Source organism: Trametes versicolor, assembly GCF_000271585.1.
Source record: "Trametes versicolor FP-101664 SS1 unplaced genomic scaffold TRAVEscaffold_6, whole genome shotgun sequence".
NCBI lineage: Eukaryota > Fungi > Basidiomycota > Agaricomycetes > Polyporales > Polyporaceae > Trametes > Trametes versicolor.
The window spans coordinates 504,113-519,202 of record NW_007360326.1 but is presented as its reverse complement, the minus strand read 5'-3'; the positions used below and the strand labels follow the sequence as shown (position 1 = coordinate 519,202).

Here is a 15,090-nt window from a genome sequence, read left to right as displayed (position 1 = left end):
CAGGCTGAAACAGGATTTGTGAGCGGTTGACAGGGCCACAGGAGAATACAAGGCGTGCAGCGACAGGTGCGGCGGGGGCCCTGTTCGTCGCCAAGTACATTGGCGTACATAACGACGGGCGACGACGAGTACAAAGTCTCCAGGCGGTTGCCACGCGATGGCGCAGTGGCGTGCTGTCCCCTCCCCGCACACGTGGCTACGCGAAGCTTCTTGCTGACCAGGAACGCACAGGGGCTGTACATCCTTCTCGCGTGGCTAGGCGCTCCGTGGCGGGGAGCAAGATCAGTGCGCCAGACGCCGTCTCCTTCCCACTCGGCGTCGCGGCGGGGACCGTGCTCTGCGATTACTGGCTCGCCATCAGCACACATGGTTCGTTTCTGCAACCCCAACAGGAACTCGGCAGCTGTAACCGCCCTCGCATTCGCGTCGACGCCTCGAATGCGCACAGGCCGTACACCAATCCATCGAACTTATAAAAGACGCTTTCCAGGCACGACGTTCCCTCACCCCCCACTTCCCAGTTCTCTTTCGTTCCTTCGGTCATACAGAGCAGTGCTCGCCCTTTGCGTTCTTGAATTCTCATTTCACTTCAGGCGTCGTATTACCGGTTCAGTCAACTCTTGATCACGACTAGCACCATGCATTTCTCCATCGCTGCCCTTGCTTCCGCCTTCTTGGCCTCTGGTTTGGCCAGCGCTGTGCCTTTGCAGAGCCGCGGCACGAAGATGATGTCTTCGAAGCCGCTCACCAACTCCGCCGGCGCTGTGTACTGTGAGCTCCACAAAATAATTTACACGGAGCCGACCTCACCTTTTATCAAGTCATCACAAACGAGCCCGATGAGAACAGGATCATCGCCGCAAGCATCAACACGGACGGCACCCTGGTAAGGGCCATGTCCCGAGCGTTCCGAGCGTCGCTCACATTAATCTGCAGACCCTGGACCGCGCTGTCTCCACCCGCGGCGTGGGTGCTCATGGACTGACCGACCCGCTCGGGCCAGATGCGCTTTTCTCCCAGGTGTGTACAGGGCACACGCGGATAAAAATGCAAACCGACTGATCGGATGTCGTAGGGTGCCATCAAGGCGTCTGCCAAGGGCCAGGTTCTCGCGACCGTCAATGTGAGCGCATAGGTTCTCCCCTCATACCGATGGACGCTGACGAGTCCTGCAGGCGGGCTCCAACACCATCTCGCTGTTCTCGATCGACCCGAACGCGCCCACCCACATCGCGCGCGTCGGCGAGGCCGTGTCGTCCGAGGGCGAGTTCCCGATGTCGCTCGCGTTCTCCAGCGACGGCAGCCGCCTCTGCGTGCTCAACGGCGGCACCGTGAACGGCGTCAAGTACGTCCCCGCGCCCGGCTGCACATAGCACCCCCGCCCTAACGCGCCTGCCACACAGCTGCTACGCGGTCGACAAGAAGGCCGGGCTGAAGGCGCTCCCGAACACGCTGCGCTCGCTCGGGCTGAACCAGACGACGCCCGCGTCGGGCCCCGCCGGCTCCGCGAGCCACCTCGTGTTCAGCGAGGACGGCAAGCAGCTGATGGCGTCCGTGAAGGGCGTGCCGCCCACCCCCGGCATGATCGCAGTCTGGGACGTCGCGGACGACGGCTCGCTCTCGGCGGACTTCAAGCCGCTCGCGCCGCCCACCGGGGGGCTGCTCCCGTTCTCGATGACGATCATCCCTGGCAAGAACGCGGTGCTCACGACGGACCCGGGCGTCGGCTTCGACGTGTTTGACCTGAGCGGCGGGAACTCGAGCTCGGCGGTCACGATCGACGGGCAGAACGCGACGTGCTGGTCAAGCTTCAGCACGAAGACCGGCAACTTCTACTTGACGGACATCGGCACTGCGATTGTGACGGAGGTGAACGTCGACGACAACCTCAAGGCGTCGATTGTGAAGGTGGGCAGTCATCCGCACTACCTGTACATTGTCGAGGAGTATTGACGGTGCGATGCTCCCTTAGCAATACCCGCAGACAAAGGGAGCCGCCACGATCGACAACGACATCGCCACCGTCAACGGCAAAGAGTATGTGCGCTGTGCCCTCGTGCGACTTGAACTTTACTGAACCTCCTATAGCTTCATGTTCGTGCTCGCACCAGGCGCACAGACCGTGGAGGTCCTGTCTCTCGACTCTCCCGGAAATGCACAGCACGTCCAGACCCTGGATCTGGCCGGCCCCACCAAGGCTGCGGGTGTGACGATTAGTATGTCCGCTATGCTGCCTTCAATCGAATTCACGCTAATCCGCTGCTTTTTCTCAGACACCAACAACTTGCAGGGCATGACGGCTTTCATCCGCGAGTGATCGTCCGTGTTCTCTTCCGCCCTCATTAGACCAATTTCACATCTGTAGATCGGATATCTTACCATATTGTTTATCTATATGCAGTCTACATGTTCCGCTCGTTGCTCTGATTGTACCGTAGACGTTGTCAATGGTATCTTAGTGTGGGCTGTATGTGTCGCTGTGTGGTTTCGTGGTCCGCCTAGCAAAGACAAGTGAACACTTCCTCAGGTTGTGCGATGGTCAATAATTCCCTGGCACCATACGGAGCGAGGGAACTGAAAGTTGCCGCCACTGTCACAAATGAGGTCCGTCCAAAACCAATCCTATGCTCCAGACAAATACACAGCATACTGTCTATATGCTCATCCGTAATCATCTTACACGTCGCCACCATCGACCGACCTCTACGGCCTCAAGGCTCGCCCTCATACGGCTTTGGCGCGCCCCGCCCCGCGACGACCATCTCGTCCACGATCTCGTCGTGCTCCGTGCGCTTGTACGTCCGGATCGTCTCGCCGTAGTCCGAGATGTCGTATATGCGGAAACGACGGTCGAACCCGACTTTGCCGTAGCCCGAATACGATCTACATGCCACCACGCGTAAGCTCAGGTACACGTTAGTGTTCAGCGAAGAGCACGTACCCGCCACCGCCGAAACAGAGCCACACGCCCTTCACACGTCTGCAGTTCTCGGTGACTGTGCGCCCTTGGTTAGATTGTGCGCGCGCAAGCAACGAAACGAACACGTACGATGGCAGTGCCCGTTCGAGACGACTTTCACTTCTGTCGCGCGTCCCCCAGCAGTATGGTCGCTCTCAGTAGCCTGCAACAGCCCCTTGTGGAAGAAGCCGTCCTGCCGCTTCGCGTTACCGGGCTCCTCCAGGTCGTGCTCGCCCACATCGAGGGTGCGGCCGGTGACGGGGTCGATGTCCGCGGCGGCGTAGCTTTCTGCCCTGTGTTCGCAGAAACCGTCACGCGTGAGAACGATATTGGCAGGAGGGAAGTTGCGGGACGTACATGGGAATGTGGAAGAACATGAGCGCGTTGGGCTTCGCGAGCCGCCGCGTGCTCGGGACGACCTGGTCGGCGGACTGGCGCGCCCAGATGTCTCCCAGGTCCTTTCCGGTGTCTGGCGTGAATGGCCGCTGGATGGCGTCGATGGCAGCTGTAGAATAGTGAGTGGGCTGCGCCCATGGCGACTGGTAGGCGGGAGACATACAGGACTCTTGGAGGAACCAGTCAATCTGGTCTTGTCGTATGAAGTCGTACTCTGTCGGCTGGAAGCCGAACCAGCCCATGATGCCGGCGTAGTAAGCTCCAGAATCCAAGAAGTAGAGGGTCAACAAGTGCGTTTTCGAGCTGTTGCTTGGGGTTAGCATGGCTCCAAGTATTATGAATGGTTGAAGGAGGCTGCTCACGGATCCGCACTCCACACTTTGAGGACGTAGTTCCCAACACCGTGGATGTCCTTCGGACCAGTCTCGACCAAGCTGTACGGCAGACCCTTCATGTATTTGATTTGCGTCTCTCTGCTCAAACCATCTTCGTCATCGTGGTTTCCGAAGACCGCTGCCCACGGAATACCCCGCTGAGTGAGAGCCTTCGAGAACTTCGCAAGCACAGACTGTTCGTCCCATGACGTGCCCTGGCCGTTGAGCTGGTCACCGGTGAAGACGACAAGGTCCGGCTTCTCCGCGTCGAGCATACGTCCGAGCAGTGTAGAGGTGAGGTTGTCCGAGCCGGTGCAGGGATTCATGATGGTGTCTCTGCAAGAGCCGACGCTGACGGAGTAGTGGAGGTCCGCGACCTGCATGATTTTGAACTTTCCGTCGCGAGAGAAGTGCAGCGGCGGCGCGCGCGGAGGAGCTGCGCGACATGTGAGCCAAACCGCATTAGCGAGGAGACATGGCACACACGTTTGACACCCTTCCGGTACGTCAACCATACTGGCTCCTTCTTGTCTGTCCCATCGAAGGTCGCGGCGTTTGTCCTCTCGAATCCATACCAGGGCTCGTCGGAGCCAAACAGCACGTCGATTTCGGTTACAATGTCGGTCCGACGCTCAGCTTCTGTCATGTCGCGCCACGTCCGGTCGGTCTTGTACCACAGGTAGCGTTTCTCTCCTGCGGGGTTGATGGGATGCGCGACTCTGTTCCACGCACTGCTGAACGGGGAGGGGGTCTCCTTGTCCGGCAGGACCCGGAGCTCTGACACAAGGGGAATATCATGTCTCCGCGTTCGGCGGTAGAACACGTTCTATGTGCCGTTAGGACCACGGCGAGCGTTCGCTGATACAGTCGACTCACCAGGCTCTTGAGGCTCAGTTGCTCCTTGAGGTTGCGCTCAACGCGCACCCATTTGCCCTTCAGCGCATCGTCCTGCTTCGTCGACGAGGGATAGCATAGGTCTGGTGCAATGTACGGGACGAAGAAAGGGTCGACCATGCATTCCGTGACATGTATCTCGGATACTAGTCTTGTTTCAGCATTGCAGTAGCAGAACATGCTCTGTACTCACGTCCGGTGTCATGTTGCATCAACGGATCCCAAATGTCGAGAGGTAGACTGGCGGTGTCTACTGTGTCCGACCCGGTCGTGACATTCCACCAATCCACGCCGTCTGGGATACTGTTCCCTACGGTGGGATATTCCAAGTCTTCCGAGGCACCTTGCGCAGTCGAAGCCTGACCCACATACTCGTTAACGACCTCCCAAGACTGCCAGCCAAGTCGTTGTATGCTTCCGGGCCCAGGTGTCGGTTGGTACAGGATGAAGACGAATGAGAGAATGCAAGAGAAGGCGATGATGGACGCCGTGGGTACGAAGATAGAGCGTATGAATCGAGCTAGACGGAAGAGTGTGAAGTTGGCCATGGTTGGCAACGGCGACCACGAAGGTCAGAGCGTTGTGCGCGGCGCTGGTGTAGTGGTCGAGGGCAAGCAGGAGAGGAGAGTACTGAGCTTGTCGCCACCGCGCGGCGCGACCGTACACACGGCCCGGCTGCACAGCGCGCTCATTAAAGATAACAACCCTAACCTTTACTACACCTACACCGCGCATATGGGGCAGTCGGTATACAGACGAGAGGACACAAACGTTGACGTTGAGCATTCGACATCAGGAACACCGTATATCCTCTCTAACAGCTAGCGTATAGTATCCTCCGACTTGCCACGGGTAGTACCGTACTACCCGTGTGACACGTATGCGTTTTGCAGGGTCCATAGGTAAACAGGCCACTATGCTCACGCTCTGTCAGATGCACGTTGACCGACGGAACACCGCTAAGAAAGAGAACAACTCACGTGCAAAGCTATCATTCCTGGCTCCATTCCGTGGCTGACGACGGGGACTTATAACGTAGACTCAGCGTCTTCGGCATCGTCGTCATCTTCGTCGTTGAGCGGTATAAACCGCTTGCCCTCGTCGCGCTACAAACCGCGGTTTCATGTTAGCTATCACAGCTCGTCGTTACTGATTACTTACCTGCTGCGCTTCCGCGAACATAGCACGCCTCTCCTTGAGGCTCATCGGCTTGCCAACGCTGTAGGGTGGCGGCATGGGCGAGGTACCTTCCGCGTTGACAACAGGTGTGCCACATCCGGGGATATGCGTGGTAGACGTCTTCGGTGTAAGGGAAAGGTGCGCCAAGCGAACGAGGTTTTCATGTTTGATATGAACCGTGTCGACAGGCCCTGTGGATCCAAAATTGTTCCCGAGGACCACAGGGTCGCAAGAAAGGGGTCGAGCACCAGACGAGGACGTGGACGTGCGAGCTAGCTGATGTTCCTCGAAGCGCAACAGTGAATTGAGATCTCCAGCAGGGATATGAGGCAGGGCCTCAGAGGGTGCTGCGCGGTGGGTTGTATGCGCATGCGATGGCTGACGCGATGGGCGTGTAGGGGTACGCGGAACGGTAGCAGTGGAAATAGCACGAGACGTTCGGGACCTGGAAGAGACGGAACGCGAGATACGAGTAGCAAATCCATGAGTCACAGCAGTAGGAGAGACGCTGACAACGTGAGATCTAAGTCTTCCAAGAGATTGAGGAGGCGTCTGAGCAGAGGACTGGGAGGCTGTCACCGCCAGTGGGATGTCCGAGGACGCCAGAGGCGCTATAGACTGATCGACAGTCGGGCCGTCAAGCGGCGGAGGGTGCGCATGCATAGTGATGTCAACAGAGCTGACGTCCTTGGCAGGACGGTTTTCCGTGCCGTCTAGCGTAGCATCCAGTCGGCGCCTCTTGCGACTAGTGGGAGTAGAGGTCGAATCACAGGATGCAGAGGGGCCAGAAGAGCGTGCACGGGAGCGTCTAGAGCCTGTAGTGTAGCCAGGTCCAGAAGCGATAGCCCTGGATGAAGAGTCGCGAGCAAGAGCCTCCTGACGTAGTTCCAGAATGCTGTCTTTGACGCGATCCCGTGCATTCTCGATTTGTACAGGCACGTTCTGTAGGAGAGGAAGGATTGGCACGAGCGCTGCCAACAGCTGGCTTTGCTGCTGCTGCATAACCTGAAGGGCTTGAGATTGCATCTGGTTGAGCTGAACAATCCAAGGCGCGAGATGAGCTACAGAGATGGCCCAGGATGCATTCGAGCATACCGAGCTGAGAGTATCAATCTTCCCGTCTAGAGCCTCGAGTTTGATCGACAGATGAGAGAGATCCTTGGTGACTTCGCGGACGTCCGTGCTTTGAGCAGGGCTACCGATGCTCTTCTGAAGCTCCGTCTGACACCGGTTTGCTATTTGGCGCCACGAAAGTCAGATGTACCGATGCCACCGCGCATATATGCACAACGAACGTACCGAGACCACTGATCTTGTCTATGACCTGCTCGTGGTCGTCTTGGTATAGCTTCTGCGCCATGATAAGCTCACGTTTGGCAGAGTCCAGGCCAGTGGTGAGCAGCGCTACGCGGTCCGTGAACTTTTCCAAGTGTGCCTGAGTATCATGGAGGAGTATACGTGTAGAAGCACCAGCTTTGTCTATCGGCGCAACCGCGGGTGTATGTTTGCCTAGAGTGGACGTGCTTGCCAAACTGGAAGGTGGGACCTGCGAAGATCCGGTCTTGCGAAGGAGATGTCCCCAGAGTGCAGTGGAGGCAGTCAGGCGTCCCTGAGTCCTCTGGAAGGATAAGTTTGACCCTTTTTCAAACGGGTGATCCATGATGGCTAAAAGTGCTCGTTGCCACGGTGCGAGGGACAAAACTTTCCGCGAGTGGTGGTGGTACCCGGAGGGGAGGTGTCGGACCTTGGTCGGACCGCGAGAGGGCGAGGTTAATGCCATGCCACAATATGTACCTAGAGAATATTTCATAGCTCTTGTTACTTTGTTTGTAATTCGTTACAAGTCTCTGTTAGTATATCGGTTAGTACACGCGCCTGTCATCGACCTGGCCGCGCGAAAGCGGGGTTCGACTCCCCGACAGAGAGTCCTTTTGCACCGTTTTGCCATTCGCAATCGCCGCAGGTCTTTTACAAGATTCACGTCATCAAGGGTACAAGTACAACACTCTTTTACACAGCATATATAGCACGTAGCTACGGGGAGTCCCTAGGCCTTGCTCCCCGCAGATTCAGCAGTTGTAAGAGCCCATGTCTGCATTTCCTCGAGGGGTAACTGGCTCCACTTCGCAAATGCCTGTCGAGGGTCATGATAAATAAGCGAGTGGGCGAGCGAAGTCGGCGCAGAATAAGTTACCCGGTCCAAAACGTCAAGGAGTTTTGCAGCATCAGCGTCGGCTTCTTCTTTGGCCTGCACGTTGCGATGCATCTGCGATTGCAGTTCAGAGTTCTCCTCGGTGAGCTAGGATATCGGGAGATCAGCGGACATGCACAAAACTCGTGGTGTCAGGGCTGGCAGGTACCTGGGACAGCTCCGCGCGAAGGCGGTCGCGTTCCATCTCCAGTAAGGGCACGGTTCTAGCCCTGACTGCGCCTCGAGGTTGGAGGTCCTCTCTCCATACGTCCCTTCCGTCGTAGCCTGTCTGCCTTCTCGCGCGTGCGGCGTTCACGACAGCGTGCAGGTTGTCAAGGTTCTCTTTCACGTTGTATTTCTTGAACAATTCCTCGCAGTTCTCCTGTTGTCAACAGCGTGAGTGCGACGAACGCCCTATAACGCGTCGTATTGTGGCCGTACAGTGATGGATGACTCAAGCCGACTGGAGACGAGGTTGAATATAGTCGCCGCGTTCTCCGGTTGTTCGTCACACCAGAGTGAGAAACACTCGGCGAAGTCCTCATAACTGTCCGAGACACCCGTCAGCCGCGCTGCAACGCCCACAATCGATGGTGGGGACTCACGTCCATTTATGTGCAGACCGCTGTATGGCGAGCTGCAGCGCAGAATGAAAGTACGTCCACCTCTTGCTGCCTGCCTGTGTCGACGCGTTGGACGCCATGTTCGAGGCGCGTTGCGGAGTTTGAACGCGGCTGTGGCCTGTGGGCGACGGGCGTTGTGGCGTGGGCGTCTAAGGACTCCCGCCCACGCTAGCGCCCAGCGCCCATGCTCGGATTTCCGGCTCAGCCTGTTTCAGTCCTCGACGACGACCTACGCCACACGACGCCCGTACACACTCAAGCACAGAACCGCGAGCAAAATACCGGGTGTGCAACCATCGTCTTGTTGTGCTGGCCTCGGAGCTTGACGACTAGGTCGTTTTATACCCGGGCCAGGCCTCAGGCTTCCCACATAACCCGTAATGTGGACGTCAGTAGATCCTTACCGGGACCTATCCGCAGGGCTTCCACCTCACAGTAGCTGACTGTTTGGCGTATTCCATAGGAATCGTAGGCAGCGGAGTTGCCTTTTCCACCGCAACACCGACAATAACCGCCTTGTTTCTACTACGAGCGCCCTCATGTTCGATGCAACTTGCCTAATGTCGACGACCCATCATGCTCGTGAAAAGCATCCGTGTAGCATAGGTTATATGGCTCACGTCCGTATCTGGTTATTCCGATGCACCGGACGCCGCTCATCTGGCGTTATACAGTCCTGGCGACGCCTTGCGACGCAAGGGCGGCGGCATTTGCAAGCCCGCCGTGATTAAATACGGCACTCGGATTGTTTAGGCAAGGTACAACCAACGCATGGGATACAGAAACCGACATCCTCCCTAGGACCGGCGATATCACTTCAGGATCCGTCGTTTCTCTCAGTCCTTGTGAGCTCACCCCACCGCCATGCCTTTGTTGCAACACCATGTAATAGTTTCCAGAACAAGACGTACCAGTGCCTCGGGCGCGCACTACTCGTATGTCTGTTACGCCCGTGCGGGAGAAGCTCGGCGCGATTTAACTAGATACTCGGTTTAGGCAGGAGTGGCACGCCCTCAGGCCACGTAGCGGCGAAGGCCGTGCTTGCCTCTTTCCTCCTGTATTGAGTGCTGCCCTACAGCCACACCCAGGTTTCCTCATCAGAGGTGTGTAAGGTCCCGCAAGATGGCTCTGACTTTCAATAGAGGCGTATATATCTGCCTCGAATTCCCGAAACCCGCCATCTTCCCCCACGTACAGGCCTCAGCGATCTTGTTCCCTTCCCCCAAAGCTTGTCCCAGGTGTGGCGTCCATCCGTTTCTCTCTACAACGCTTTTACTCACCCTTTTCTGCAAATATAGGCGATGCCTGACGACGTCCTCGACACATCTTTAGACTCTGGATCACTCGCCGTGATGGGTTCCGCTTCATCTTGCAATGTCAACAAAGATTATCCGGGCCCCGCCACCGAGGATCCCAACTACATAGCACCAACCCCGAAGCCTTCATCTCTTCCCCCTGATGCGCAGGACGTCGAGTACTCCTCCGTCGACGACCACACAGTGAAGGAGCACCATGACGTAAACACCGCCGCCAGTGCCAACGATATCATCAGTGAACACCCTGCACACCACTCTAGCAGGCCTCCAAATATCGCGCGGCTCATATCCTCATGCGACTCTCTAGAATGTTCCCCTTTACGCCTGGAGTGTATATATCGCGGACCGGGACCCTTCCAATGTCTCCTCCCAGGGAATGCAGGAGCTGAAGAATACGCGGATGCGTCCTACGCCACGCTGGACGCAATCCTTCGGCAGTACAAAGGTCAGATTACCTCCATGGTCTTCGACGCATCATCTCTACCAAACCCCAATGATCCCGCGGAAAAGACGTATCCCATCCACCTTCCCCTCACCCGTTCCGCAGTGACGCATGGTGAACACGCAGATGACCATCCCGGTCCCGCGTTTGTCATGCCTGAACTGCTCAGCCTCAAGATCCACACCAGTCGCCGGATTTCTCTCAGATCGCTGTTTCAATTCCTGCAATGCACCCCCGTGCTCCAAACGCTCTCTATCCACGCCGCCACCCTCCATTGCCCACCCATATATGCCGAGACATGCGAAGACCTGCCGAAGGTCAGCCTGCCATACATGCAGCAAGTGGACCTCCAAGGCTTTTTCGCCGACACGGCCGACCAGCTGCTCTCTAAGCTCGTCATGAACGCCGGCACGCATGCCAACATCCACCTCAACCCGGGTTTCCCTTCCCAGCACATCTCCGGACTGCGCCCCATGCTGTCCCGCGTGCGCTACGCATGCCTCTCCTACACCGCGCTGGAACGCGGCCGCGACGCAGGGAGCCGCGATCGCTATGTATTCTCCTTCTCCGACGTCGACGCGCGCGTCGCGGTGCACTGGGACTGGGACATGGCCGCGGGCGACCCCGCGAGCCTCTTCCTCGTCACGCTCGACCCTGGGGGCGCTGCGCTCGCGCGCGTACACACGCTCACCGTCGCCGTCCGCGGCGTCGCCCTCCCGAGCTTCTCCGACTGGTACACCGTCCTCAGGCCGTTCCCCTCGCTGCGGCACCTGGACCTACATGTCACGCCGCGGCCAGGACAGGGACCCGACGCAGCGGACCCGCTCGCCTGCGACGTGCGCACAGCCACGTTTCGCCTCCGGGGCGCCGCGCTGCTGGGGCGAGTCGCGAATGTGCCGCTGGTGTTCGCGCTCGGGCTCGCCGAATACTGTCATCCGGAGGGGGCGTTTCCTGGGGGTGTTCCGGTGATCTTTGGGCCCTTCAAGTGGCTCTACTCGTTTACTTGGAGGTGTATGGTGCGCCAATTGGCCGAGTGAACGCAGAGAGTGAGGAGGGTACTATGTGTGAACACCCTTTCCCTCGCTACGGCCAACATCTTGAACGTGACTTCGTGCAATTCAGTCGCGTATGTGTATCTCGTCTTCCATTACCTCAGTCATGCTATGTAGAAGAACCCGGTGATTACCATACTCGTCTTATGCTAGCTCTTTTCTTGATCTGCTATAGATGTCTGTGTGCCGTTTGTAGTAAGTATACGTTTAGTTCCGAACTCTGCACACCAATAACACTACGTGATCGCGCGAGCAGGACAAAGGGCTTGCGATAGGGTATAAATATTGCAACACACAAGATATACAGCAGTGCGATCTACACAATACAGCATTTACATATAATATTCCTAGTCAGAGCGTACACGACCCCGTACAGCTACCATCAACGTTCACATATCCTCATCCTCGCTCTCGGCAGTCCACATCTCCGAGTCCGTGTTGTCGTACGGCTCCTCAGCCTCATCGCGCGGCGCGAGCCTGTGCGCGACCCACGACCCGTCCATGTCGTGGATCATGCGCCACCGCTCCGGCCGGTCGTACATGTCCGCGAGCGCCCAGTCCATGTACTCCTCGCCCGTCTCGTCGTCCGGGTGCAGCTCGATGTTCCACCCGAGGTACACAACGTTGTCTTCCTCAACGACCGCGGTCAGACCTGTGTCATGCGCATAGTTCATCTGGAAGAGCTCGATCATCTGCAGCGTCGCGCCGCGGCGGAGCATCTTGAACTCCTCCGAGTCCGCGTCCAGGAACGGGTAGTCCTCGGCGGACACGTGTGCGGAGGGCGGGGTCCAGCGCGCGGGCACGTACGGCCCGTCGTACCCCTCTTCGTCTTCGCCAGTGCCGTACCCGTCCAGCGACCAGTAGCCGTCCTCGGCATCGTAGTCGTAGTCTTCGTGGTCGTCGTCATCATCGTCGTCGTCCATTTCCTCGCCCTCGTCATCGTCGTCTGTGCTCCAGTAGCCCTCGAACTCGGTAGGGTCGCGGAAGATGCCGGCCCAAGGATCACCATCGTCGGGAGGAGGGGACGCACGCACAGCACCGGCGGGCGCCTTGGATTTGTCGAGCGCGGATGCCAGGGACTTGACCAAGTAAAGCGGTATCGGCCGCGTAGTCACAGTGGCACGACAGCATGGGCAGGTCTTCTTCCGAAACAGTACAGCACCCGGGAAATCGTCTTCGAGCATGTCGTCCTCTCCAGCGGGGGCGGTCTTGAACCACTCTAGAAGGCACGTCATGCAAAGTATATGGCCGCATGGTGAAAGGCTAGAAGACGTCAGCGATACCAAACCAGTTTCGCATGCTATGACACATACCCGTAAGGTTTAAGCAGGAGGTCCATGCAAATCTGGCACGTCAGGTTGCTCTCGACAGTCGCGACAAGCTATTCGGGGCGTTGTGAGCTGCGTACGCGGCCTCATAGCGACATAGGCCATACCTCTTCAGATTTCTTGCACTGACGTTTGAGTTTATCGACTTCTGTACGTTGGGTGCGATGCGACTGTTGCCTCCTCAATACTGGGATATCTCTGAGGGGTAATTTTCGTACCTCATTCGTTGTTGTCAACTCAGTTCTAAGCTCATCAATGACCTATAAGAACCGTTCAGACTGGTTTCGTCAGAACGATGGAGTCGCCTGACCTTGCTCTGCTTGTGAATCGTCTTCTTTGACATTGCCACTTGCTACTCGTCGACGTCCGTCAATCTTCCTTCGTTCAAGCGTAAGGGCAAAAGATCTCACCTTCCGAAGATTCTCGACTTCCTGCTTCATCCGCTGATAGTCGGCGTGCGCCAAGGGTCCCGTATACGTGGGCTCCTCCTCGTCGCCCGAGATGTCTGGAGTTGCCGTCTTTCTAGTACGCCGCAGAGCCGCGTCACGCGATCGCGACCGCTCTTTCCGCTTCGACCTGGCAGACTGCATGCTTCCCGACGAGTCTAAGTTCTGCACGATGTTCGTCACAATGGCAGGATCATCGCCGTCGATCCACACCGTCTGCGGCCGCGACCTCGGCTTGGCCTTGTTTCGACTACGCTCTGCGGCATCTTCATGCAAGGACGAACGCACGACCACTAGGTTTGACGAGGAAGGCAGCAAGGTTGACCCCGCGACGGTTGCAGGCCGCTTGGCGCGCGCCTCGGGTGAGCGCGACTTGCGACGACGAGCGGACGCTGCAGTTGACTGCGCTTGTACGTTGTGCACCCTACCTTCCCGATGCCGGAGAGAACCGACTGGGCGACGAGGTGGAGGATTGGCGACTTGTGGAGGTGGCATATGTGACACGATGGAAGTTGCACACGAGTGAAGTAGGTGTTCTGCGCTCTGCTGCACGGCACGATTCGTTCATCGGAGTATCTGACATAGATTTACAGCCCACCACTCACAAGGCCTTGTCGCGTATTTGTCTGGACGATCTCAGCGATGCTGTATGTGGTGTAGCTGGTGGTCGGGATTAGAGGCTCAGACCAGTGCTGCAGCATTGACCGGCGTCGATAGTGTCTTATTATGGACTGATTACGTAACCGACTACATGGGGTATCGCGCTCATCCGAGCGCCTAATCTCGATACACCGAGGCTAATTTACGTAGGTCTGCCTCTCTTCCGTCCATCCTTTGGCCTTAGACTCTTATAATCAACGCGAACACCATTGATCTGCAAGACGTAGAGTTGAAGGTGACACAGTCAGTTGTCGATAACGGGGCGCATTCACATGTATGTAGCATTTTTGAAGTTGCTGATGATTCAATGGTGATATTATGACTTACATCATGGGCTTGCCGCATTCGTCGTTCGCTCGAGCATTGCGACGCGCCCATGGCTCACTGGCAGCGCTCAACTTGAATTGGCGTCGCCGCCATCGGACCGAGGGAGTGATCAGGCATTGTCAATGGCTAAGCGTAGGGCCGCTGCGACATTCACCGCGCCAAGTAGTCGGGCGTGCGCGCTTGGGGACCGATCGATAGCAAAGTTGCGGGAATTACTCCAGGACATCCGAAAATGATGATAACACGGTTAATGACCGGCGTTAATAACTGGAAGGTAGTTATTCGCGGTGTAGACAACGCCGGCGCTTCCAATGGTGCTTCGGCCTCTGTAGGGTAGAGGCGCCGACGCGATCTGTCCAATTTTTGAGATCCTCGGACACGCGAGAGGTATCAATAAGTCTGCACACGTACGAGTCGCTGGAACTCGAAAGCCCCCGCAAGTAGATCGTACACTCGACGGTCTCTTGTACGCTAGGCGCCCGAAGAACAACTGATTTGCGAATAGTAACTCGCTCCCGTGGGCACGGTAATAATGACACGGCTGATAACCCGCCACAGAGTTATTCCCGCGGACCTAGCGTCCTCCCGCCGAGATGAACGGCGTGAAGCAGCATCGAACCATGGTGGAGTTACCACGAATCCACGAAGTCCCATCGCTCGCCGCAACAGTTCCGCCAGAATAGCGCAACATCCTTCTTGACTTTGTTTTCCGGCTGCGTCCGACGCCTGCAAACTTAAAACGTCAATCTTCTATACTCTCCATGAGAAGATGAGGCTTACCGGGGTGAAGCTGGGAGCCCAATGCGGGGCCCTCTGAGACTGGTATTAGCGGAGCGTTGTCGACGGCTGGGAGATGTCCACACGGCGCGGATCATACCGTCCCTGGGGACCCTTCCATGGCTG

The 15,090-nt window shown here is 57.3% G+C and overlaps 7 protein-coding genes and 1 non-coding gene across 8 annotated transcripts; 3 read left to right on the top strand and 5 right to left on the bottom strand.

Annotated features, from left to right (window-relative positions):
* The first annotated feature begins 513 nt into the window (after positions 1–513).
* TRAVEDRAFT_148335 (uncharacterized protein) lies at positions 514–2,411 on the top strand. Its single transcript, XM_008040403.1, has 9 exons — positions 514–771; positions 822–886; positions 937–1,020; positions 1,076–1,123; positions 1,176–1,345; positions 1,404–1,908; positions 1,973–2,037; positions 2,089–2,216; positions 2,274–2,411. The coding sequence occupies exons 1-9, from the start codon at positions 639–641 to the stop codon at positions 2,315–2,317; spliced, it is 1,242 nt and encodes a 413-aa protein (XP_008038594.1). The 5' UTR covers positions 514–638; the 3' UTR covers positions 2,318–2,411.
* Positions 2,412–2,606: 195 nt separating this feature from the next.
* TRAVEDRAFT_58601 (Metallo-dependent phosphatase) lies at positions 2,607–5,219 on the bottom strand. The gene is made up of 9 exons (XM_008040402.1): positions 4,817–5,219; positions 4,606–4,769; positions 4,216–4,555; positions 3,718–4,165; positions 3,519–3,658; positions 3,317–3,464; positions 3,050–3,252; positions 2,942–2,996; positions 2,607–2,883 (listed from the first exon to the last, which is right to left on the bottom strand). The coding sequence occupies exons 1-9, from the start codon at positions 5,169–5,171 to the stop codon at positions 2,712–2,714; spliced, it is 2,025 nt and encodes a 674-aa protein (XP_008038593.1). The 5' UTR covers positions 5,172–5,219; the 3' UTR covers positions 2,607–2,711.
* A 432-nt stretch (positions 5,220–5,651) lies between these two features.
* Positions 5,652–5,859, bottom strand: TRAVEDRAFT_47422 (uncharacterized protein; the record flags this gene model as incomplete). The annotated part of the gene is made up of 2 exons (XM_008040123.1): positions 5,652–5,729; positions 5,785–5,859. 2 exons carry the CDS (start codon positions 5,857–5,859, stop codon positions 5,652–5,654), a joined length of 153 nt encoding a protein of 50 aa, XP_008038314.1.
* A 280-nt stretch (positions 5,860–6,139) lies between these two features.
* TRAVEDRAFT_47421 (uncharacterized protein) lies at positions 6,140–7,462 on the bottom strand (the record flags this gene model as incomplete). Its single annotated transcript, XM_008040122.1, has 4 exons — positions 6,140–6,310; positions 6,382–6,837; positions 6,898–7,037; positions 7,102–7,462. The coding sequence occupies 4 exons, from the start codon at positions 7,460–7,462 to the stop codon at positions 6,140–6,142; spliced, it is 1,128 nt and encodes a 375-aa protein (XP_008038313.1).
* A 184-nt stretch (positions 7,463–7,646) lies between these two features.
* TRAVEDRAFT_t108 lies at positions 7,647–7,728 on the top strand. Its single transcript has one exon. It is a non-coding gene; the product is annotated as a tRNA-Asp (tRNA).
* A 44-nt stretch (positions 7,729–7,772) lies between these two features.
* On the bottom strand, positions 7,773–8,696 carry TRAVEDRAFT_58600 (uncharacterized protein; the record flags this gene model as incomplete). The annotated part of the gene is made up of 5 exons (XM_008040401.1): positions 7,773–7,936; positions 7,997–8,101; positions 8,163–8,375; positions 8,435–8,540; positions 8,599–8,696. 5 exons carry the CDS (start codon positions 8,694–8,696, stop codon positions 7,850–7,852), a joined length of 609 nt encoding a protein of 202 aa, XP_008038592.1. The 3' UTR covers positions 7,773–7,849.
* Positions 8,697–9,917: 1,221 nt separating this feature from the next.
* Positions 9,918–11,411, top strand: TRAVEDRAFT_20320 (uncharacterized protein; the record flags this gene model as incomplete). The annotated part of the gene is made up of 1 exon (XM_008039892.1): positions 9,918–11,411. The coding sequence occupies one exon, from the start codon at positions 9,918–9,920 to the stop codon at positions 11,409–11,411; it is 1,494 nt and encodes a 497-aa protein (XP_008038083.1).
* A 279-nt stretch (positions 11,412–11,690) lies between these two features.
* Positions 11,691–13,862, bottom strand: TRAVEDRAFT_28945 (uncharacterized protein). The gene is made up of 7 exons (XM_008039982.1): positions 13,806–13,862; positions 13,165–13,746; positions 13,065–13,106; positions 12,973–13,014; positions 12,862–12,924; positions 12,740–12,807; positions 11,691–12,689 (listed from the first exon to the last, which is right to left on the bottom strand). The coding sequence occupies exons 2-7, from the start codon at positions 13,342–13,344 to the stop codon at positions 11,816–11,818; spliced, it is 1,269 nt and encodes a 422-aa protein (XP_008038173.1). The 5' UTR covers positions 13,345–13,746; positions 13,806–13,862; the 3' UTR covers positions 11,691–11,815.
* Positions 13,863–15,090: the final 1,228 nt, after the last annotated feature.